General features: G+C 37.8%; 1 protein-coding gene across 2 annotated transcripts in view; it reads right to left on the reverse strand.

Moving 5' to 3' along the window:
- LOC121732407 overlaps window positions 1–21316 on the reverse strand; it is a 101134-nt gene extending 79818 nt beyond the window's left edge. For both annotated transcript variants that reach the window (XM_042122280.1, XM_042122286.1), the window contains exon 1: window positions 21208–21316. In XM_042122280.1, coding sequence (XP_041978214.1) covers window positions 21208–21259 — 52 coding nt within the window. In that variant the 5' untranslated portion in view covers window positions 21260–21316. The remainder of the gene's footprint in view (window positions 1–21207) is intronic.
- Between the last annotated feature and the right edge of the window lie 3211 nt (window positions 21317–24527).

The following is a 24527-nucleotide window of genomic DNA, read 5'->3' on the forward strand; positions in this document are numbered from 1 at the left end:
AAAAATTAAAAAAAATGGCCAGATTTTTCGCTGTGTTCAAACATCCAGAAAAGAGATTTGGCTAGTTATACAAAAAAATAAATAAACATAGGAACACAGCTCAAGCCTTTCTTTAATCTTTATTGAAAAAAGTACTTAAATCGGTTAAGTTTTGGAGAAGGAATCAGGGGACAACGAAACGTTGATTTTCTGCAGTTGCACGCGTTCTGCGGTATAGGCTTGAGGTAAGGGAGACAGCTATAGATATTACACGTACTTTTTTTCATTTCTCTAGCCCCTGGTGTATCCTCTTAAGTTGGTTTCTTGGTTCGATAATCGGAAAACATAATAACTTGTTACGTAATACAAAATATCCCATCATCGTACAGGCACTCAAAGTTATACTTTAGACCAAATAATCAAAATCAGTTCTGTGTTTTAAGGCGAGGATAAACCTCAATTTGTTATTCCGCGACTTCCGGTTTACCTAGTTCCAATATAATAACGAAGTTTTAAAAAATATGAGATATAAAGCACAATATTTAAAATACCTTAAACCATAAACATTTGAATAAAACGTAATACTTTGGCTGTAATTAATTTACAAACTCACCTCCGATAAAAATCTATTTCATCGAAATATAAGTATTAACTAGGATAATTATACATTTTATTTGAATAAATTGTTAGTAAATCTATATTAAGAATTTTTTAACCGAACAATTTTGTTTCATAATGTATATTTCCAAAGATATTTAAAAAAAACATGAAAAATAGAGAAAATCCGTTTGAGTGACTTCAGTTTTATGCTAAGCTAAAATGAATCTTATTGCGATGCGTATACGCTTGGTCTTTGGTTGTGTGCAAAGTTATAGTTTTGGATTGAGATTAATCCCCGCCTTAAGAAGTAAGCAGACCGACAAGATAAAAATCAACCAATAAAATTATAGAGCAAAAATTAGCCCAAAAATTTTGTTTTTTGTATGGAAGCCCCCCGTAATTATTTAGTTTTAAATATTTAATTTTATTATTAATTATGAAAGTATGAGTACAACTGAGTATTTTATGAACAATTCAAGTACATCTCTTTGACCATTATCGATATGGAGCAAAAAAATAGCAAAAAATCGCGTTTATTGTATGGAAGCCTATTATATATGTTATTTATTTTGGTTTTTTTTATTTATTATGTATTAAATATGATATTTATTTTGTTGTTATAGCGGCAACAGATCAAAGACGTCTATTTAAACTGATGCAACAGGTATACACAAACTGTGAAAATTTCAGAAGCCTAGGTATAGCGGTTCTTGAGATACAGCCTGGAGACAGACAGAGAGACAGACGGACAGATAGACAGACAGATGGATGGACAGACGGATTTTTAAACTGATAAATATAAATCGTGTGTTTGCAACAAAATGAGCTTCTACAGTAAACCACGTACATAACCTCTAAAATCCGTTAGCTGTTGATATTTCATTTTCCAATAATTAAAGTTCAGCAATCTACGAAATTAAAATTGAAGTAATAAATGTGCCATCATGGCCGTAACCGCAGAAATTTTCGTCGAAATGGAAGAAATCCGTCGAAATATTTTTAATTATTATGAAAATTCTCTTTTCTGGATTTTTTAAATTGGATTCCTGAATATCAGATTAAAATGTAAAATGATAGGTGTAAATGTTGGGGTTTGCTTTTTTCATCACAATAATAATATGGTTATTGGTTAGGTACTTCAGAGTTCAGTGCTTAAAGATTACAGAAACAGCAAGGTAAACTAGTTTCTTCTGGGAAATCTGTTGTATGCAGAAAGAGGATACCTTTTTTATTTTTTCTGTAATAATTAATGTAACGTTGTACTTGTTTGTTTTTCTGGATTATGTTTGTAAAAGAGCATGTTCATATTTCTTTCTATCTTTCCAAGCTGGAAAGACTGAAAGTTTATAATAATGAATGAACGATATCTGTGGCTGTTTAGGCGACGCCTTGATAATTTGGCTGTAGCGATATCGATTTTTCTCAGCAATGACTAAAGCTAAGAAATTAAAGTTCATTGTCAGTATTCATCAAGTCTTTGTCTTTGAATTACTCATAGCATAACACGATTGGTCAACTTTTATAACACAGAATAATCAATCAAAAAGACCTCTGTAAAAAAGGGATTCCTATTTTGCCAACAGAGGAGAGTGATAATTAAGCTTCCAAAATTTGTACATAGATTGGTTCAAGCATACACTTTAATTTGCCCATAGCTTATATGAAATCTATTCATGGTTTTTAAATTACGCGACAAAAACCATTTTGTCGCTTACGCCCTTTCCATTTTTTGCTGTTCCATTGCTTGTTTTCTATGCCGGGTCGGCCTCTCATAGAAAACAAGCAATCTAAAACATATCCAACACGGTTTTTTTACTTTAACACGGCGTCACCTTAATACGAGTAAATGAAGCACCGAGTGAAATCCCCTGATCGTTTTATTGCAAAAACATCATTTCCGGTCATTTTCCCCGAGAGTTAAAAGCGTTCCTGTGTATCCTTTATCAGTTGAATCGATTTTTTTGAGTCGTTCTGTGGACATCGGAAATACTGTCGATTAAGACTGACCGTGGACCGGGTCAGATCAATTTTTTGCGCTGGAACCGTACATATTTCCGCAACAAAAATTATCCTACGTTCTTTCCCGACTCTCAAAGTATTTTAATACTAAATCTTATCTAAACCAGTTTAGCCGTTTAGACTTTATAACGTACTAAGATGATGCCCGCAACTCTGTTGCGTCAAAATTAGTTTATAGCGAACGAATCGTACATTTTTCCGGATAAAAAGTATCCTTTGTCCTTTCCCAGAACTCAAGGCATCTCCATGGCAAATTTCAGCAAAATTAGACAAACACACTTTCGCATTTATAATATTGATATGGATTTCATTACTGGACATACGAGTATTAACATTACCACCGTCGATCAAACCTGGTCATTTAGCCAAAACTTTTTCGTTAACGCTTCGTTGTAGTATCGCCAACCAAAATGTATGGAATTGTCATGCCCCTGATGGAAAGCAACTTCCGTCGCCCATGGACACTCGCAGCATCAGAAGAGCTACAGGTGCGTTGCCGGCTTTTAAAGAGGGAATAGGGTAATAGGGAAGGGTAGGGAAGGGAAGGGAATAGGGTAGGGTAGGGAAAGGAATAGGGTAGGGGATTTGGCCTCCGGTAAACTCACTCACTCGGCGAAATACAGCGCAAGCACTGTTTCACGCCGGTTTTCTGTGAGAACGTGGTATTTCTCCGGTCGAGCCAGCCCATTCGTGCCGAAGCATGGCTCTCCCACGTATAATTGAGAAGCTTGATCGAAGTAAAATAAGCCTGAACATAATATCCTTCCTTTCAGAATTTTACAATCGCCCATTGCTTCAGGTTCTAAACTGCATTACCTTACAATTCAGTAACGGAAAACGTTCGGCTTTTGCTATTTTCTTGAGGAAATCACGTATCCAATTGTTTGGTCTACCTGTATTGTCTACCTGTATCGTTGGATCGTCTCCAAGACGTCTGCCCCCCCTTCCCTCCCCCTCTATCATACAGACACGAGCGACTGAACACTGATTCTAAATGAAATGTCGATAAAGAAAATATAGAGCCGTTTTGTTCAGTTGTTTGGGAGGACATTTGAAACTAAGTGTTGCCCGCGACTTCATTTAAACTGTAAACGCTGGTCGGGACCGTAGATATTTCTGCGTTTTTCTGTTTGAGCAGTTGACGCAAAATAAATAGACACGTCATATTACAAAACATGACGTGTATTTATGTGTGCTGTATGTTTGTATGCTGTAATAAGGATGTTAGGATGACACTTAGCTTAAACGGCTAAGTGAATGGCATTTCCAACTCCATAATGTATGTTCCGTAAACTATATTACCAAAAGAAAATACACACATAATTTTAATCCTCGAATGATCGCTTTTATTGTTGCAGTAAGCGAAAATAACTTAACACACATTAACAAATAACTCATACATTATTTGTTAATGTGTGTTAAGTTATTTACTTTATATTACTGTATACCAGTAATGTATTGACTGGTTGAAATTAACAAACATTACTATAATTATGTCCATAAATTACCAGAGTCATAATGTAGACTAATTGTAATGACCATTGTTACGAGCGCCCGGTCTTATCCGGCTACACCCGGTTATGTCCGATTTAACCGGATTTATCTAGGTACGGTGGAAACTCGATTTTATTTGGATTGCTAACCTTTTGGTGCAGTCGTGAATAGATGCTGTTTAGCGCAAGCAAAATATTATTCGTTGAGATAAACTAAAAAGCGTTGTTTTTACAATATTAGATCTAATAAAGCAATAGCAATATATTATATGTTTTAAATGAAACTCCCTTACTATTAAAATATTTACACAGCAAATAATAACATTAACAAGGTATGCTTCTAGTGTTTGTCTTTTAGTTACGATGGAAAAGTAATACGACAGTCAAAGATGGTGGCCCTAGAATGACGCACTACGCTGCATAAAATAAGTAAATAAACTTACTTACGAGAAGGAAAGTGTTTCAATTCGTTACATCTCATATTATTCGGAAATATCCAGATTTTCTAATCAACAAAATGCTCATAAAATCCGGTTACTCGAGTATCTACTATTTATCCGGTTTTGTCCGGGCGCATTCAGCTACAACTAGACGCAACCGGCCGGAACCGGTTTGATTTATCACCGGGCCCATTATCTGCCCGATCCACTGTCATTTTATATGGCGCCTCGCAATTTGTTTCATTGTTAAATTATGCGAAAACACGCCGCGCCGCGCTTACATGGCGAAATTTTAAATTGCTCGTATGAATATTGCGCGGGTTTTGGGTTAGCTGGAGAGTTCAGCGTCATCACACCCACCATGGTTTACCACTGAGGTCAGACTTTTATTAACTGGGTCAAGCTGAAGTTGACAAGCTGCTGTAAATGAGTCAGTCGGCTTGGTCAGCCTGTGTCAGTCAGTGTGTGTCAGTGTCAGTCGATTTACTTCCGCGTTTGTGGGGCGCATTCAGATGTGCGCGTTTTTTGCTGTAGCGTTTGGGAAAACACGCGAGCTGAATCCGCGCGCGCTGAAAACACGAACGTCTGAACGCTACTGCGGACTAGTATCAGATTTGTACGTTACAGAAAGATGGAAATATAAGACACTCAATGGTACTAGACTGATCTATCAAAATTCTATGTTTTAACAAAACCATAAAATCTAGTAGTAGTCTTCTGAAATCCTTGTACAATAACGCTTTCCCTTCACATCCCTCATATGAGTAACGTCAAATTCATTAAGTACACTTAGATAAATATAGATCTGGAAACTTCAGCACGAATCGAGTCTTAAACCAACTGAAACTTGGTTCAAACTCCGTATTAAGCCGCGAATATTCCTACGAGATCCTCGGGATGGGAAAGTTTTTCGTCCAACTTTCAATTTCGGGAGGTATCAGTATCGGTTAATTAATTAAAAGTTACTCCGACTTCGGCTCAGCCAAATTTCGGAAAGTTTGAAATTAGCCATTTTGGCTGAATGAAAACTGTGGGATAAGTTTTGATAAAAAAGATAGCACGTAATTGGTAACTCGGCTAGTTAAAATTCGACCTAGGCTTGGTAAATCTCAATTTATAGTCAGCGTGAATAACTACATCAGAGGCATTTATATGTCACGATTTATTTGTGATCTCGCGTAGCCGCCAAATCGTGCGTTCGGGAACAAAGAATAGACAAATTAGTGACAGATGGCTCTATATTATATACTCATTACTCAGTATACCTATTTTTCCTCATATTTCATTCTCCGGTGTTAAAGTTTCACTAAAATCGTCCGTTTAATAGACTATATAGTATTTTCAAGACTTCAACGTATTGTGTTGGTCCAGAGTTCAGTTTTGAGAGTTTAGAATTTTCTCTAACCTTTCTTTCATTGGAGCATAATATATCCCATAGTTATTTTTAATTAAACCTCATCAGTTCAAGGGTCACTCGATCATGTGGAAGCAAAAGTCCTACCGTATATTAGCTAGCATCGACCCTCGCCGGTGTGACCCTTTGGGAACTTGGGACGAGAAAGGGCCGGGAAAACAGTTTATTAAATACCAAAGGGTCCAGTTTTGGAGACAAAATATGTTTGTCATTTTAGAAAAAACTTTGTTTTTTTTTATTTGAGGGGTCTAAAGGCTACAATATACATGGGGAGGCTTATCCTTCCGTTCGGACTGAACGCAGGCCGAACGGACTCGTGTACATACACGGGAATGCACGAAATGAATCCACGGGGTAATTACGTACTTTGCAACAACTAAGCAACAGGCGTTTGACAGCAAATATGCACGAAATCTACTGTCTGTTATAATTTTTGTAGGTCTGTATTTGACAGACATACAGCAGGCCAATCGCGCTTCTGTCTGTCTTTGACAGACATACAGCAGTCCAATCGCGCTTCTGTCTGTCTTTGACAGACATACAGCAGTCCAATCGCGCTTCTGTCTGTCTTTGACAGACATACAGCAGGCCAATCGCGCTTCTGTCTGTCTTGGAAAGACATACAGCAGATATAATGGAATATCCACTGTCAAACTCCTGCTGCTATCCTGTCGCAGGATACGTAATGGTCCTGTCGCCTGTCGGTGAGTCCGAACAGTAAGAACGGCCTCTACGGGCTTAGGGTAGCGTTTAGCAAGTCGCATTCTGATAAAAAACAAAAATTGAACTCTTCTAAATTAAGTAATAAAATAATTCGCTTGTTACCGGACTAATATGTGATATTTAAATCGTTTGCACTATAGTCGCTATGCCGAGTTTGATCTAAATTGAAACAGTGTATAGAAACGCGTATAATAATTCTAGGAACGCCTTTATTACCAGTAATTAGAGTTCAATTCGTTTGATTTAGCAGGTTACATAAGAAGTGGGAAGTAAATACTACCGTTTCTGCTCAATCAATACAATAATAAGTCTCTGGTTCCGCGCTTATGTACTAGCATAGTAAAAGTTATGTACCAACTACATAAGTCAATATTTATTTACAATCGAATATTGCTGAGTATCGCGTGGTATTTGTTAAATTACTATGTATGAAAGACATTTTTAATAAATAAAATACATTTTAGTTGGATAACATTATAATTATAATTTGTAATTGAAATGAAATAAATAGGTTTGAAAACGCGTTGCATTGGGTAATAGTTACACATTAAATTATTTTAGTTATCCAACAGAACTGATTTTTACATTCAGCTGCAGGATTCAGCCAGGGTAGACAGAATAGTTATGTAACATAACCTAACCTAAAAATTGTTACACTCACAAAAGAGTGACGTCGCAAAACATAATATTATCCAATCTGGCATTTCTAGCATTTAAACCAGAAAAATAAGTAATAAACGGCCGAGAACCTCTTACACTAATGTGTAAGATTATATTTTTCTGGTTTATTCCACATTTGAAACAAGTTACGTACTACGTGCTTCAATTTATAGTGCCCTAGTGTCTGCGCAGTACACAAGAGTTCCGCTCTCTCTGAGTCTGAGAGACACTCTCTGTACCTTTACTCTTAACCCAAGGTAGCGGCAAAAGAACATGTTCTGCCCCCGTAGACAAGTGGTAAAACGCTTAACGCTAACGCTACAAAATGTATGGATTTGACATTAGTATTCGCTAGCGAAGCGATGACTTATGTCAAATCGCATACATTTTGTAGCGCCAGCGTTAGCGCTTTGCCACTTGTCTACAGGCCCTGGGACCGGCTTTTTACATGCCTATGCGACGTATGGATCATCTTGTCAATCAGGTGATCGCCTGCATTGTCCAGGTCCAGGCGTTAGTGTGTTTGCGAGGTAGTGTGTCGCGCAGGGAAAGTACTTCCGTACATTGCATTCGCTGCTCGCACGCGATATAAAATACACGGTTATTATATCACTGTAATTCATACTTCCATACTTATAAATGCGAAAGTGTGTCTGTCCGTCTGTCTGTCTATCTGTTACCTCTTCACGCCCAAACCGCTGAACCGATTTTTAACCGACTTCCAAAAAGGAGGAGGTTATAATATGTTCGGCTGTGGATATTTTTTTTTATTTGTGTATGTTCAACGATTACTCCGCCGTTTGTGAACCGATTTTCGACATTTTTGTTTTGATGAATTAGGTAACCATGCTCACAAAATGCTGATGATGGGATCCATGAGTAATCGAGGGAATTCCTCGAAATTTATATGAAAACATATGGTGATTTTGGTTTTATAAGAAGCATTCTAAGCATATGCTACCAAAATGCAAGATTTTGCACTGTGGTATGCTATGGTTCCGAAGATACTAAGAGAACTCTGGATTCCTTATAAATACAAGTTCGCGGGCTTAGGCGCTGTTTTAAGAACTGAAAGCATATGCTACTATGCAAATTACATTCATCATCATCATCATCATTACCACGTCAGGGTCACCAATTTCACCAAAATTAAACATAACAAATTCAGCCTTAACTCCAGAGCGTAAGGCACACATTTGACATTACTTTGAGAAGTAAGCTGCTTCACCACCTCATTGTTTAAAAAACTGCTTAGAATGAGATTTCTTACTGACAAAGTCCGTAACCGCTCAATTATTAATTTTTACCGCTCATTTTATTATTTTACTGTTCAATAATGTTTTCAATGATCCATTTCATTATTTTTTACAACTCATTTTTGTTTACTTTACTGCTTAGTTTTTACTGCTAAACTAGTTATTACACGTGCCATTTATAATTTTTAACTTACCAAAACTGCAATTTACAACTGCCCCTTTAAATAAGTTCCTTATGATATTAATATTTAATACAATAAATAAGTACATCTTCTTATCTTCATAAATTATTTAAAATTCTCGTGTCCCTTACTCCTCCGGAACGGTTTTACTGATTATACTCCTATTAATCCTTCGACCGTGGATTCTTGGAAATCTATCGTTATTCTATTGTGTCTCGCTCACCAGTGAGCTTATAATAAGATACGTAGAATAATATAGTGTATTAATTATTCTACGTATAGTACTAGGTAACTAAAAAGAGTGAAATTATTATTTTTAACAAAAAATTAAAACCGACTTCCAAGGTAAAAACAATAATAACATCCTTATAATATGAACTAAAAAGTATTAAATAATTTTTCCTATCTAATAGTGCCTTTTTCCGAATTCGGCTAAAACTCTACTATTTTAGCTGTACTCAATCTTCATCATTTTGAAGTCGATGCCAGTTCCAAAAGTTTCAAATATTCTGGCAGACTGAAGATTCAGCTATCATGTACCGACTTCAAAATGATGAAGATTGAGTACAGAAATAGTAGAGTTTCAGCCGAATTCGGAAAAAGGCACTATTAGATAAGAAAAATTATTTAATACTTTTTAGTTCATATTATAAGGATGTTATTATTGTTTTACCTTGGAAGTCGGTTTTAATTTTTTGTTAAAAATAATGCTCTTTGGTCCATACCAAAGAGTCAAAGTATCTCCATAGATACTTTGACTCCCGGGACAGCACATAGGACACTTTTTGTTCCGGAAAAATGTACGTTTCCCGCGCATTTTTGTTTACATTGTTACTATTACGATAAACATCATATTCTAGTAAGATAATATTTTATTATATATGTCGTAGGATGATTTGATAAATCCGTGTTTTCGCGAAATCCCTAGAATTTTCGCGAAAATTCGATTTATCAAATCATCCTACGACATCGTAGGATGATTTGATAAATCGAATTTTCGCCAAAATTCTAGGGATTTCGCGAAAACACGGATTTATCAAATCATCCTACGACATATACAATATTATTGTTGGTGAATGGTGGCTATGTACTTCAGAGAAATTCATAGGCACTCGGGGGGACTTATATTTGGCCAAGTTATCCTAAGACTCAAGTTAATGTTAGTCGTAAACGGTTGCTAGGGCCGACTGAATTGCATATCGTCGGTCGAGATGTGATAGCTCGTATGTGCAAACTTTCGAACTTTACATAGAGACAAACTTTTTTTTAAATTATAGTAACAGTGCTTGAAGATGTCACTAAAAGTAGTTTTTTGCCATCTAAATATAATATTGTAATGCTCAAAACATTAATAGTTTATCACCAGAAAATCTGTTTAAAACTTTCTTCATCAAAATCTAATTTTAACAAAAATATTAGTTACGAGTTGCCACATCCAGTACGAAGATAATGTAGTATGTACTAGATTAAAAAATTTCAAAAGTCGATGTGTCTTGTCATATCAAACCCAGCTGAAAGAATAGCATTGACTCGTCTGCCATGAAATATCCGGTATAAAATAAACCTTGTTAAAAATATCTTAAATGTCTAGTCAAGTGAATTTTCTTTATCTGCATAAAGAGACTCACAGCAGAATCATTGAGTTAAATAAATATAGTAATAAACGCGTTTTTTGTTTCTTATCTCTACAAATTTTCAGTTATTAGATTCGGTAGCCGACCCCGTTACAGATGTCATAATAAATTAAATTATTCAGAACGTCACATTAAACTGATGACCATTATAATTGAATGCTCATATTAATAATGTTGTCTGAATCCCATTACACATGTCATGTCTATGTACATATCGTATGTACTACATGTCCATGTACATTATTGATTCGTGTAAACCCCGACCACATTATGACTATTATAGTTATTACATGTGGGAAATCAACATTCAATCATACATTATGTACTATTCGGAGGAAGGACTAATGTTCAGAGAGATATAGATTTGTATAAGTTGGTGATTACATATACGTGGGAGAGCCATGCTTCGGCACGAATGGGCCGGCTCGACCGGAGAAATACCACGTTCTCACAGAAAACCGCCGTGAAACAGCGCTTGCGCTGTGTTTCGCCGAGTGAGTGAGTTAACCGGAGGCCCAATCCCCTAACCCCTACCCTATTCCCTTCCCTTCCCTACCCTCCCCTATTACCCTATTCCCTCTTAAAAGGCCGGCAACGCACTTGCAGCTCTTCTGATGCTGCGAGTGTCCATGGGCGACGGAAGTTGCTTTCCATCAGGTGACCCGTTTGATCGTTTGCCCCCTTATTTCATAAAAAAAAAGTCATTGGTTAAAGCAGTGAAGAAATGTTTCGTTTACGAATCTAGAGATCAATAAGAACACATTATGAGCTATGCCTTCTCAAAGAGAAAGTTTTTCCTTGTGGGATACCACGACGCTATTTCCTTCCTAGTAGTCAGTCCCCCTAGCATAAAGTGACTAGTCTGACGACTATATCATAATATGTAATAATAATTATAATATCTTATATATAAAATTCTCGTGTCACAATGTTAGGCCGCGTACTCCTCCGAAACGGCTTTACTGATTTTAACCAAATTTTATATGCATATTCAGTGGGTCTGAGAATCGGCTACTGGGTACTTTTTATATTGATAAGTGCATTTGTTGAATAAATAATAGTAAATACTAAATTATTACAACTCGAGACTGACGGCGATCATTGTTTGTGCGACGGGATAGCGATGGACGTTGCCATGGTTACATACTTATTTAGTCACTTTAATAAAATAATACGGGCGAAATACTTTATATGACAAAGAAACGTTTGCCGGGACAGCTAGTTATTCAATAATAAAGTACTAAGAAGAGATCAATCAATCAATCACTCAAATGCTTCAAAAAGCATAATACTTAAGGTGGTCAATGATGATTATGATTGTTTAAATAATTTTAAAGCCATCAAGTTCTTTACACGACAATAAAAAATATATAATTTTACGGTATCCTTTATTTTATTCCATCTCTAAAACAGACCCAGCAGAATAGCAAAGAGACGATCAAACGTCTAGCCAGTCGAGTTTATAGAGTCATCAGTCTAGTGAGGCCCGGCAGTCGTAAAACAACGCGATCCTCAGATTCATCCGCCAGTCTGACGTCCCCTGGGGGACCGTTACGACCTCCGAAATGGAGGTCACTCCTCAAATAAAATTTGATTGCTGACATGAAACAGTAAGTGAACTCTCGTACACTGGACTCTAATCATTTCTAATTACTATAATAATAATTATTGTAGTTTTAATTACTGTCCGTGCTCGAATTAAACTGTCTAAGTGTAGGGGCTACCAAGAAATTACTTATAATGTCGGCTGTACACTCTCGCCAAGAGCTCTCGGGCGAGAGTCTCGTACGAGAGACCCTTGCCCGAGTGCGATCATGTACATTCTCGCTTAGTTTAATCGCAGTGATGAACTCAGAGAAGATGGACCATTATTTTTCTTTATGAGATGGACGAAAACACTTCTCTTGCAGCTGCCGTAGCTCTCTATTCTATGAGCTATTATAAATATTTATCAAATATTTACACATTAACATAACAATATTTAAGTACATATTAAAAATACAAAAATAAAAAAATGGCGTAGATGGAAACGTGGATGATCACCATTCACGGTTCACCGATCACCATACATCGAAAGCGATCATGGTTATCCAAAGATCTTTAATCATAATTAATTTTATTTCTCACAGATAATGACTGATAATGACGTTTATTGTTGTTATTTTTCTATTCTGCTATGTCTAGCGGCGCGACTAGTAGTGAAAAACGCGAGAGTGTACAGTAATGCGCTCGCTTTCCTCGCGAGACACTTTGTCTCGGGCGCAAAATACCGACACCGGACCGAGAGGGTCCGAGACAGGCGAGACGAGGCGAGCGCACCCATTTACACTCTCGCACTCGGGCCGCCTCGCTGTGTCTCGGCGAGGGTGTACAGCCGACATAAGGGTTGATTCAGACCGCAACGCGACGCCTAGATTCATTTTTAAATCAGTATAGATTTGACAGAGTCGGAAGACGTCTCACGCAATTGAAATCTGTCAAATCCATACAAATTTATGCCGCGCCGCGCCTCGCCTCGTCTGTCTGAATTGACCCTTAGGGTTATATAAAAACGGGTAATTACTGAGACATCGATGTCTATCTGTGTTTGTATTATTTAATAGAAAAATCCCTATACAATTGTGTAACTGCCTACAATCGCCGTTTTTGCTGAATATAAAAGAAAGTTTTGATTGTCGCATAGTTTATAACTCATGATTTTTTCATTTGGAAAATGTACATTTTTATTGCAAAGTTTTTATGCTGCAATGTATTTTATAACGTGGCTGGAATAATAGAGAGAATAGAGATATTTTTACTGAATGGATTGTTGTGCAGAGCATGTTTAGTGGAAAATGTGCCGGGGCTGGTAGTCCTTGGCCTGATATGGAAAAAAATAGAGTATTGAAAATATGCAAGCTTTTTGTTCAAAGTAAAAAAAACGAGAACACTCCGGAAGTGCCGGCAAGAATGAGAACGAAACAGCAAAATCAAATAGTAGGAAGAGACCTCTACAATCCCTCCGCCTTACGAATGTTCGATTAGGCCACGTGATCTTACAAGCCTGTAGCATTGTTTGCCTATCCCTAAAACGTGCACAATGCTGCTAAAATAAACAACTAGATGACGTCCGCAACTCCGTTGCGCCAAAACTCGTTCATCGCGCGGATACCGTACATTTTTCCGGGACAAAAAGTATCCTATGTCCTTTCCCGGGACTCAAAGTATCTGCATGCCAAATTTCAGTAAAATCGGTTCAGCGGTTTGAGCGTGAAGAGGTAACAGACAGACAGACAAAAAGACGGACAGACACACTTTCGCATTTATAATATTAGTATGGATAGTATGGAAATATGGATATGGATGTGTGTACCGTAGATATACTCGTAGTCTTCTTTACTCAGAAGTGTTCAGTTCTGTGAGGAGACTGAAGTCGCTAAAAACCCACCGACGCTCTTTATTTCTATCCTTTTCAATAAACTCAAAAAGGATTATGTCGACAGTCTTCGGTCGAGTGTCTCGCTTTACCGCGTCCTTTAAATCCGCGCTTATCGTTATAAACTGTGCTAGAACTGAATATTCATGCTGTAATATCATTACCTTGATGAGTGGATGAGTGGCAGTATTCCACCGTGAGTTTTTCTCGTAACTTTCTGCCGCGCATTGTAAAAATCTGGAACGAACTGTCACCAGCAGACATATATGATCTGCAAGAAGAGAGCGTATTCCCTCTTAAAAGGCCGACAACGCACCTGCAGCTCTTCTAATGTTGCGAGTGTGCATGGGCGACGATGGTTGCTTTCCATCAGGTGGCCCGTTTGCTCGTTTGCCCTTATTTCATAAAAAAATTAAACACCAAAACGTTTTACTGCCTGTCTGACTATTATATCTTCATGCTTCGAAAAGGACATAAGATTTTGTATCACGGAAAAATGTACGGTTCCGACGATGAATGAATTTCAACACAACGAAGTTGCAAATAATCTGGTCTTAAATCCTTACTGATCCATACTAATTTAAACCCCTGAACCCATTATGATGGAATTTTGTGTGGAGATAGTATGAATCCCGATTCCCGAGAAAGGACGTGGACGACGTTTTTATCCCTGACAAATGTGCTGTTACCACGCGATAAACGAATATATTCGCAACGCAGATACGGACAACATCTCGTCTTGAATAAAGCTGAATACATCCTGTTGTTTTAACGGTGCTATATTCATAACTTTCAATACTTTAGTTCCGCGCTCGTCTTCAGATCATGAATAATTCAGGGTAAAAAAGGGGCAAGGAAGACGGGGCACGGGGCACTGAACACGAGACACGAGGCACGCGGCACGGCGCCCGGGGCATGGCGCATGGAGCCCGCGGGGCATAGAGCACGGGGCAAGGGGCACGGAGCATGGAGCACGGAGCATGGAGCACTGGGCGCGGGACTCGGGGCATGGATCTCATGGTATGAGATTCGAAGCAAATAATCCAGACTCGGGGAATGGAACTCGGGGTATGAGACTCGGGGCAAGGAACTTGGGGTATGAGACTCGGGGCAAGGAATCCGAGGCCCGAGGCCCGGGGCACGGGGCAAACATAATTGCCTCCGTAATTACATTCTCACCAAATTATTTTGCAAATAAATAAGAAAAAAGTCGGAAAAACTTTTTCTAAAGCGCCCATTATAGCCCAAAAGTACAGTCAGCTTAATTTATAGTTCATTAAATTTAGAATTTTATTTCAGTCATGTAAAACGTTACAAAATTAGATACTATTCACCATAATACTATTGGATAATAGAATAACTCTTTTTTCTTGCAATATTATTACCCTACCTTTTGGCCCAGCGCAGTCGGATAGCTGTTTCCTACAAAATTACATAATAAGCAAAGGCAGTATTTTGTAGGTGAAAGACAACAGATTTTATCTGGGGAAATAGTAAGTACTCATATACTATTTAATTAAAATTGAAGTTTGCCTATAACTATTTAATTTTGAGGTTAGAGCATGAGTAATATATGTACACATAATCGTAACTTATAAAAATATTCGTATATTATGTTTTGGCAGCTCCTATACATTTTACATTTTCGTACGCGTTGACGACTTCTGTGGCTCAGTGGTGAGCGCGTTGGTAGCTCAAGCCGGGGGTCGCGGGTTCGAATCCCGCCGACTGAACAAAAAGTTTTTAAAGTTCCTGGGTCATGGATGTGTATTAAATATGTGTATCATATAATAAAAATCTTAAATGTATGTACAGTATAAAAGTATTAAATATATTTCCGTTGTCTGGTACCCGTAACACAAGTCCTTCAGGTACTTACCACGGGGCCAGACTGACGTGGTGTGAAGCGTCCATAGATATTATTATTATTTTCAATAACATCACGAAACTGTCTGCAAAATTAATTTACTTTGCTAAAACCTCAGCAATTAAAATATGTTACTGTAAATTACTTTGAATTTTCACCCCAAGTTCAGGCGGAAGTGACGTCAACAAACACTGAACGCTGTTCCATATATTTCGCTCGAATAAGCACACGAGAACTGAAGAGCGATGTACAGGTTCACAGTTATTTTGCTTCCACGTTTCGCAAAATGATCCCTATGTCTGTAACATAAAGGTGGGAGTATAACTCTTGTGTTGTAGCTACACATAGCACAATGCGCGTCGACGTCGTACTTTAGACTTGATTGATTTTAGTTTAGAGCTCGTGTCGAAGAAATAAAGAGACATCAATAAAAATTGTAGCAACGGTTTTCAGAGTGAACTTTTAAAATGTATTTAGAACCGTTTGTTGTGTATGAATAAATTGAGCTATTTCCGAATCGCTAGTAAATCAATAATTTTAGTGAAGGACTTAACGCAGAATAAATTACATTCTTTCTAATATATCAAATTATCTAGTCACAGTGTTTGTGCTCGAAAATTTTGTAATGTACATTCGTTAGGCCTGAGAATAGGTTTTTATCTATTTTTTATATTGATACTAGAAATAATTATTTATATGGCAAAACAACATTTGCCGGGTCAGCTAGTATTTCTATAAATATCGATCTTCGATGTAATCTAGCCAACATTGCAGCCAACAGCACCTTAAGCAGCCCTCATTACTTTGCCTGGTGTTTCTGGCGCGGACTGTCCTGGGTACCTGCCAAGCGCCTTTTTTCTCGCCCGTATCTCCCCACTTTTTGTTGTGCCGATTTTTCTTCCTTTAATTTGCGAAATCACGATGGAGAGCCTTTTTTCTCGGTTTATTTTCATCTTACATCGCCTGCATTACGAATTTTTGTGCAGAAATTAACAATTTAATGAAAATTAAGCAGCTAAAGTAGAGCTGATTAATTAGGATTTCTTACAAAATAATGTTATGAAATACGTTTTAGAATTTTTATTGTGATAAGCGAAAATAATAGAAATATGTGTCACTGTCAGGGAGTGAATCAATCTCTATAAAGGCAAAATTATTTAACTGATAGAGATAGACCAATGCACAACCAAGTATTCAGAGAAGTAACCTGAATTTTGTACTAGTATTCATCTATACTTAATATTATAATTGGGACGAGTTTGTTTGTTTGTTTGAACGCGCTAATCTCAGGAACTACTGGTCCGATTTGAAAAATTATTTTACTGTTGGATAGCCCATTTATCGAGGAAGGCTATAGGATATATTTTATCACGCTAAGTATAATAGGAGCGAAGAAATAGAGGAAAATGTGGAAGAAACGAGGGGAAAGGGCTTATTTGAACGCGCTAATCTCTATATACTCTAAAAGAGTTTGTTTGTTTGTTTGAACGCGTGAACGCGTGAATGGACACAGGCTATTTTTTGTTGCGTGAAATTCCTAAATTAGGCAAGCGAAGCCGCGCGGAACATCTATATAAGTATAATAAAATCGTAAGAAAGTCAATTCTGTATATTGAATATTTTTGTACAATAAATAATACTTGGGATGTGATCTACTATGCTAACGCGGACGAAGTCGCGGGCAACAGCTGGTCTTAAATAATAAATGGAATAAAAATTAGGCAAGTTCGGGAGCTGTGCTAGTCTACCTAGCCACACTAACAAATAATACCTAGAACTGATTATCCAAGCTAATATTACGAGTATAAATACAAATGTGTATCTGTCTGTCTGCCATAATAGACCTCCTCACGCCTAAACCGCTGAACCGATTTCGATGAAATCTGGTATGAAGATACTTTGAGTCCCGGGAAAGAACACTTTTCATCCCGGACAAATGTAGGGTTCCCGCGAAATAAACGGATTTTAGCGCAACAGAGTTGCGAGCGTCATCTACTTTTTTTTATGAAATAAGGGGGCAAACGAGCAAACGGGTCACCTGATGGAAAGCAACTTCCGTCGCCTATGGACACTCGCAGCATCAGAAGAGTTACGTTGCCGGCCTTTTAAGAGGGTAATAGGGGAGGGTAGGGATGGGAAGGGAAGGGAATAGCGGAGGGTAGGGAAGGGAATAGGGTAGGGGATTGGGCCTCCGGTAAACTCACTCACTCGGGGAAACACAGCGCAAGCGCTGTTTCACGCCGGTTTTCTGTGAGAACGTGGTATTTCTCCGGTCGAGCATGGCTCTCCCACGTATGAACTTATTGTAAGTCCGCTATAGCACGGTAAAAAAGTGTACAAAATAAAACGGACACTAAGAAAATCCCTGCAATATAATGCAATAAAAGACTATCACAATTCACAATCTAAAGAACTGTATAATGAACAAAGTTGCTTGTGGAAAAAACTTCGCCGAACCATAAAATGGCGAGGCAAATCGAAAAAGAAAAGTTGTACTGTTTGTGGTTATTGCGAACAATATCTACCCACTGCTAGAGCGAGTAACAAAGGAGGTTTTATGTACAAATTCCGGGAAACAGTATTTACGATCATTGGTCAATCGACGATACTACGGAATATCTAGAGGGAAATTGCTTGCAGTTAGTGTTATTACGATATTTCTTTCTTTTACGTTGTACTTTCTTTACCAATGGTAGGTTTGTTCTCAATATTAAGAAGATAAAGCTTACCAATATATTATAGACTAATGTCTATTCGGGATTGAAATCAGTTATCACTGCAAATCAATGATGCGGGCCCTTAGACGAGCAATTTTATTGCGCCATGTTATCATTTGAATATATTTTACAGTGTTTTATTTTGTTTAGAATATGCCTTGTATTGAAATACTGCAAATAAGGTCGAATTTCTTAAAAAAGGATTCTTTTTTTTTAATGAAATAAGGGGGCAAACGAGCAAACGGGTCACCTGATGGAAAGCAACTTCCGTCGCCCATGGACACTCGCAGCATCAGAAGAGCTGCAGGTGCGTTGCCGGCCTTTTAAGAGGAAATAGGGTAATAGGGGAGGGTAGGGATAGGAAGGGAAGGGAATCGAATAGGGGAGGGTAGGGAAGGGAATAGGGTAGGGGATTGGGCCTCCGGTAAACTCACTCACTCGGCGAAACACAGCGTAAGCGCTGTTTCACGCCGGTTTTCTGTGAGAGCGTGGTATTTCTCCGGTCGAGCCGGCCCATTCGTGCCGAAGCATGGCTCTCCCACATGATTCTTTAAACGAAAGGAAAATTTACAAATTGAATTTAAATAAAGACAACATGTTATAGATTTTTGACATTTTGTGCTAATCCTATAGCTTTGTTCACGCTGTGCCTTTTCCTGTTCGTCAATAAATGCGTTATAGCGCAGTCAACAGCGAACGTGATACTATGACCGTATCAAAAAAAAACAAAAATGACAATGTTGGCGTTGCGTTCAATTATTGCGTTGACTATTCAATTATTGAGTGCGCCAAAACGAAAGTTGAATGAAAGAAGATGACGAAAATTGAAGACGAAAGCGCATAGTGTGGACACAGCTATTGACTTCTAAACGAGAACCAACTACGGATGGATTTAAGCGAAACAAAATGTTTCGTACTATATAATCTGAACGCTTCTCACTTTAACAGAACTCCAGAGAAACTCTACACCGGTTTAACCTACAAACCCACTAAGAAGAAGGTTTAGGTGTTCAAATATTCATAAGCTACACTTACGTCCTAGTAAAGACTTCAGCGACTAGAGATTTCAGGGGGAAGGAATATTTATACTAAATTATTTACCGGTATTATATTATTACGAGCTTTTGCCCGCGGCTTCGCTCGCGTTAAGAATTATTATTATATACAAACTTTCATCCCCTATTTGAACCCCTTGAGGTTGGAATTTATCAAAATTCTTAGCGGATGCCTACATCATAACATCTACCCGCATTTTTTTTTTTTTTTTAATGAAATAAGGGGGCAAACGAGCAAACGGGTCACCTGATGGAAAGCAACTTCCGTCGCCCATGGACACTCGCAGCATCAGAAGAGTTGCAGGTGCGTTGCCGGCCTTTTAAAAGGGAATAGGGTAATAGGGGAAGGTAGGGATGGAAAGGGAACGGAATAAGGGAGGGTAGGGAAGGGAATTGGGTAGGGGATTGGGCCTCCGGTAAACTCACTCACTCGGCGAAACACAGCGTAAGCGCTGTTTCACGCTGGTTTTCTGTGAGAACGTGGTATTTCTCCGGTCGAGCCAGCCCATTCGTGCCGAAGCATGGCTCTCCCACGTTTAAGCCGAATTTCAGCCCGATCCGTCCAGTGGTTTGGGCTGTGCGTTGATAGATCACACATTACCTCTTTATTCCAAAACCTTTTTCGCACCTAACTGGTTTCAATGAATTTCAAAATACTTTAAGTCCATACATTAATTAGTTTATACGGAAAAATATAAAATTAAAATCGCGAACAAACTAGAACGAAAAAAACTCAGTTGGCGAAGAAAATAATATTATGATGTTCTCTGTGCAGATAGAGAATTGCTGGAGTCTGGGAAGGTAGGTAATTTTTTACACATTTTATTTTTTATTTGTGTGTCATTTAGTGAGATAAATGCTACAATATTGTCTGCAATAGTTTTGCTTCTTTGTTCTTCAGTAGTTTCTTTAAAAATATAAACATTTCGAAATATAAAAACTTATAAAAGTTTTGGGTGTTGTTGAGTTGAGGTGGAAAAATTATAAAAACTTATAAAAGTTTTTTTGGTGTGCAGACCCAAGCTCTGACTTATTTTATGTCCTATTTCAAAAGAGGTTCTCCCTGGTGGTTGAACGCCAATGCCTTTTGTAAAAATCATTTGGTAAATATATTGTTCTAATCAAAAATCTAAAAGTAAAAAAGCTAAGAAGAATAATGGGCGAGTTCTTTTCCTCAATTTTATTCAGACTGAACGTCTATAATTATTTTCATTATAATGGTTTCAGTAAAGTAATTGAAGTGTAGAGTGAGGTAGATGGGAGACTGTTTGGCGCCCAAAATATTGAGTTGGAATCCTACTTATTTACATTTACCTGTAAATTTACGTTCAGTGAAAATAACAAAAGAACACGTAATTTATTTCAGATTTTAGTTCTTTAGGACTAGTTTTTAAAAGCTTTTATTTAATTTGCTCTTTATGTATGTAAGTATGTAAGTATGTTACGGTGGAATTTTGGACCTCATTTTTTTCATAATCACAAGTAACTAAATAATTCTGAACATACAGTGAGTTTTTGTTCAATATAATAATAATTATCACCAATTAATTAAACTTCATCAGTAAATAACACATTAAATAACAATCTACAATATCTCTAACAAAATATTAACCAACATAGGGGGTACATCTTAACCATCTCGATACCTTAGATGCCTCGGGCACTTACGCTGTCGAACTCTATATAGCCAATATTAAGTACTAGATCTACTTTCTATCGAGTTCTCGACTCTGTATATCTACTGTCTACTCACCGACAGCGAAGCATATAGCGAAGAGCAGCAGCAGGTGGTGTATTTTGTACATTTTCTCGCGTTATCACGGTGTTTAGGGCATAGCGGGACGCGTGCGGTCGCGTCGGGCGCGCGCGGCAGTCTGCCGCCCCGCTACGCCCTCGCCCTGCCTCACACCTACCTGCAGATGTAACTGTACAGTTCGATCACAGGGGTGTATTCTCGTGATTCGAATATCGCTGTATCATTGCAATTTCATCAACAACTGTTGAAGTTAATGGAATAATTAATATCACATTACCTCTTACGTTTTTCATATTGAAAGAAAGAAAAGACATAACATTTTAACAAGCTGTAAACATTATAAGATATTGGTGGGCCAAAGTATCACAATAATAGTGTATCTGGCACTTACGAACATGTTATTTACTACGTCTAGTCTTACGATATTCAGAGAAAAACTTTGTAACCCTTTTTACGAAAAATGGGGAAACGTAGGTGCAAGAAATTTCTCACAGTTATAGTTTGTATGGTGAAGGAGTGCATCGAACTAATATTATTTTAAAATTATACTTTTATCATACCTATATATTTTTAACAAATAAAACGTTACACACACTATGACACTACTACTAGGAAAAATGACAGATTTTTGAGTGACAAGCCTATACATACGAATTATACTCTTTATTACAAATTGAAAATGGATTATTGTATTTTTTTTTTATTTAATTTTAGATACTATTCGACAATGCTTAAACGGCCAGTCTGAGATGAGCTGATTATTTAGGTAAGGCGCGGAGTGCAGACAAGTAGGTGGTCTTTTTTTTTTTTAATTTTCTGTGCATTGTTCACATACAAGGTGACAAAGCCTAAACTTTATTTAGGATGTAACAACACTAAGTAATAATTTACTTTACTTTAGGGTTCCTTATATAGAGTTTACTGTGAAAGTAGCAGCGCTGAAAGAATGATTTTTCTTCACCTTTGTATGGGAAAATTCATGACGCTCGGGCGCTTGACCATACAAATTACAAAAAAATGCCCTTTCAGCGCTGCTACTTTCATAGTGAACTCTTTATAAGAAAGCCTAAAGTACTATCACTTAGTTTTGTTATAGCTTGTATAATACAACATGATACAATATAATATTAAGAAGATACACATTGGATTCACAGACTTGCTGCCCGCGGTGTTTGGTGCATGTTCCAAATTCAAATTAATAAGGGGGTGCAGATTCATTTGAAGAGGCGTTAATTGTGTTTTAAACTGTTACCCAACAAGTATCAATGCAATATACCTAATGGTATTTTGTTTCCCTTGTTATTTACACTTATTCTCTTTGAGCCTCATTAATAAAATTCGGTTTAGTAGTTTAGGCGCTATAAATTACAATGAAATAAACAGACATACTTACATTTCAAAACTTAGTTTTTACTAGAATTTTTTGCCCTCGTAGCGGTCGTAGCTACGTGTACTACGGGCCTACGAGGCCAAAATGTTCTACGGTCTTACCACAAAAGATCTACTGAACAGTTGTTTTGAGACCATTTTGTACTGAATTTTTTCTAATCAACTGTTTAACAGGTGTTTAAATCTTTTGTATTGAGACCGCTAATTTTTAAGTGTTTAAACACACCATGCCGAAGTTCCGCGGCGGAAATTCCGCATGATTACGTCTGCAATGTCAAACGCATACAATATAACGCGACGTAATTTCGGCATTTTTTTTTTATGAAATAAGGGGGCAAACGAGCAAACGGGTCACCTGATGGAAAGCAACTACCGCCGCCCATGGACACTCGCAGCATCAGAAGAGCTGCAGGTGCGTTGCCGGCCTTTTAAGAGGGAGTAGGGTAACAGGGAAGGGTAGGGATGGGAAGGGAAGGGAATAGGGAAGGGTAGGGAAGGGAATAGGGTAAGGGATTGGGCCTCCGGTAAACTCACTCACTCGGCGAAACACAGCGCAAGCGCTGTTTCACGCCGGTTTTCTGTGAGAACGTGGTATTTCTCCGGTTGAGCCGGCCCATTCGTGCTGAAGCATGGCTCTCCCACGTATAATACGGCATGGTGTATCATCGGTAATTTAAAATACATTGCAGGCGGAATCAAGCCGAACTTCCGCCGCGGAAATTCAGCATAGTGTGTTTAGACTTCAGACACCCTAAAGGCCCGGCCGCACCTGCGTCTATCGTCCGAAGCTTCGTGCTATGAGACGATACTATTGGACGATACACGCAGATTGTCCAATGGCATCGTTTTTAGCGCGAAGCACTACGCATATGCAGCCGCGGCATAAGACAAACTCACCGCTTCGCACTTGACGTATACTGGAACAATTTTGACGAGGCTCATACTGACAGATAACTTACGTATAAAGAGTAAAGGCTTCATTTTATCGCCAATGCAATCAAGCTAAAAAATATAATATCCCCGCACTCCGTTGTGCCAAAATTCGTTTATCACATGGAAACCGTACATTTTTTCGGGATAAAGAGTATCCTATATTATTATCCATTTCCTGGACTCAAAGTATCTCCATACCAAATTTCAGCAAAATCTGTTCAGCGGTTTGGCCGTCAAGATGTAATAGACAGACAGACTAACAGATATACTTTCGCAAGTATATAACATTTAATAATAATTAAGGATATCTAAAACGGCTGGATAGGATGTAGCGGGAATTTTTAAATTTAAGCAAATTATACGTATAAGGCTGGCCGCATACGCACGTTTTCCGTATTCGGAATACCGTGACACTAGCGCAAACGTTCGATTCTTTCACGCGCGAACATGTCGGCTTGTACTTGTACGTACGTGCGGAATTCGTTCTGTTCGGGAAAAATCAAACGTGTGAGCCAGTATAATATTTTCTACTGATTCTATACATTCGAATTTCCGAATACGGAAAATGAATTCGGAAATCGAATACGGAAAACGTGTGTCTGCGGCGAGCCTAAAGAATAACAAGCTTTCCGCGTTGTCATGATTTTCACTTTCATTATTTTATTCCTTTTTAAAAATGTCAAAAAGTCGTGTCTAGTTCAATAATAACATTATATGGCCTGGTCTAAGTAAAGTAAAATAAAAGTTTAAATTCTCAATACGTCATCTGTAGAATATAAATGAGTACTTCAGGTAGGATATAAGTTACAACCCAGCGTGAAGGGTTTACAGTTCGCGCCAGCTCAGTTCTTTAGAAAAGTTCCTACTGCGGTTCACAGATGTCGATAAACTGTTACATGATTCAAACTGAATAGGGGTGCACTGTGCAGACAGTTTTATTTATATTATACAGAGTGCAATTAAACCTTCCTGCCAAATTTTGATATATTGATCAT

Source organism: Aricia agestis, chromosome 1, assembly GCF_905147365.1.
Source record: "Aricia agestis chromosome 1, ilAriAges1.1, whole genome shotgun sequence".
Taxonomy (NCBI): Eukaryota; Metazoa; Arthropoda; class Insecta; order Lepidoptera; family Lycaenidae; genus Aricia; species Aricia agestis.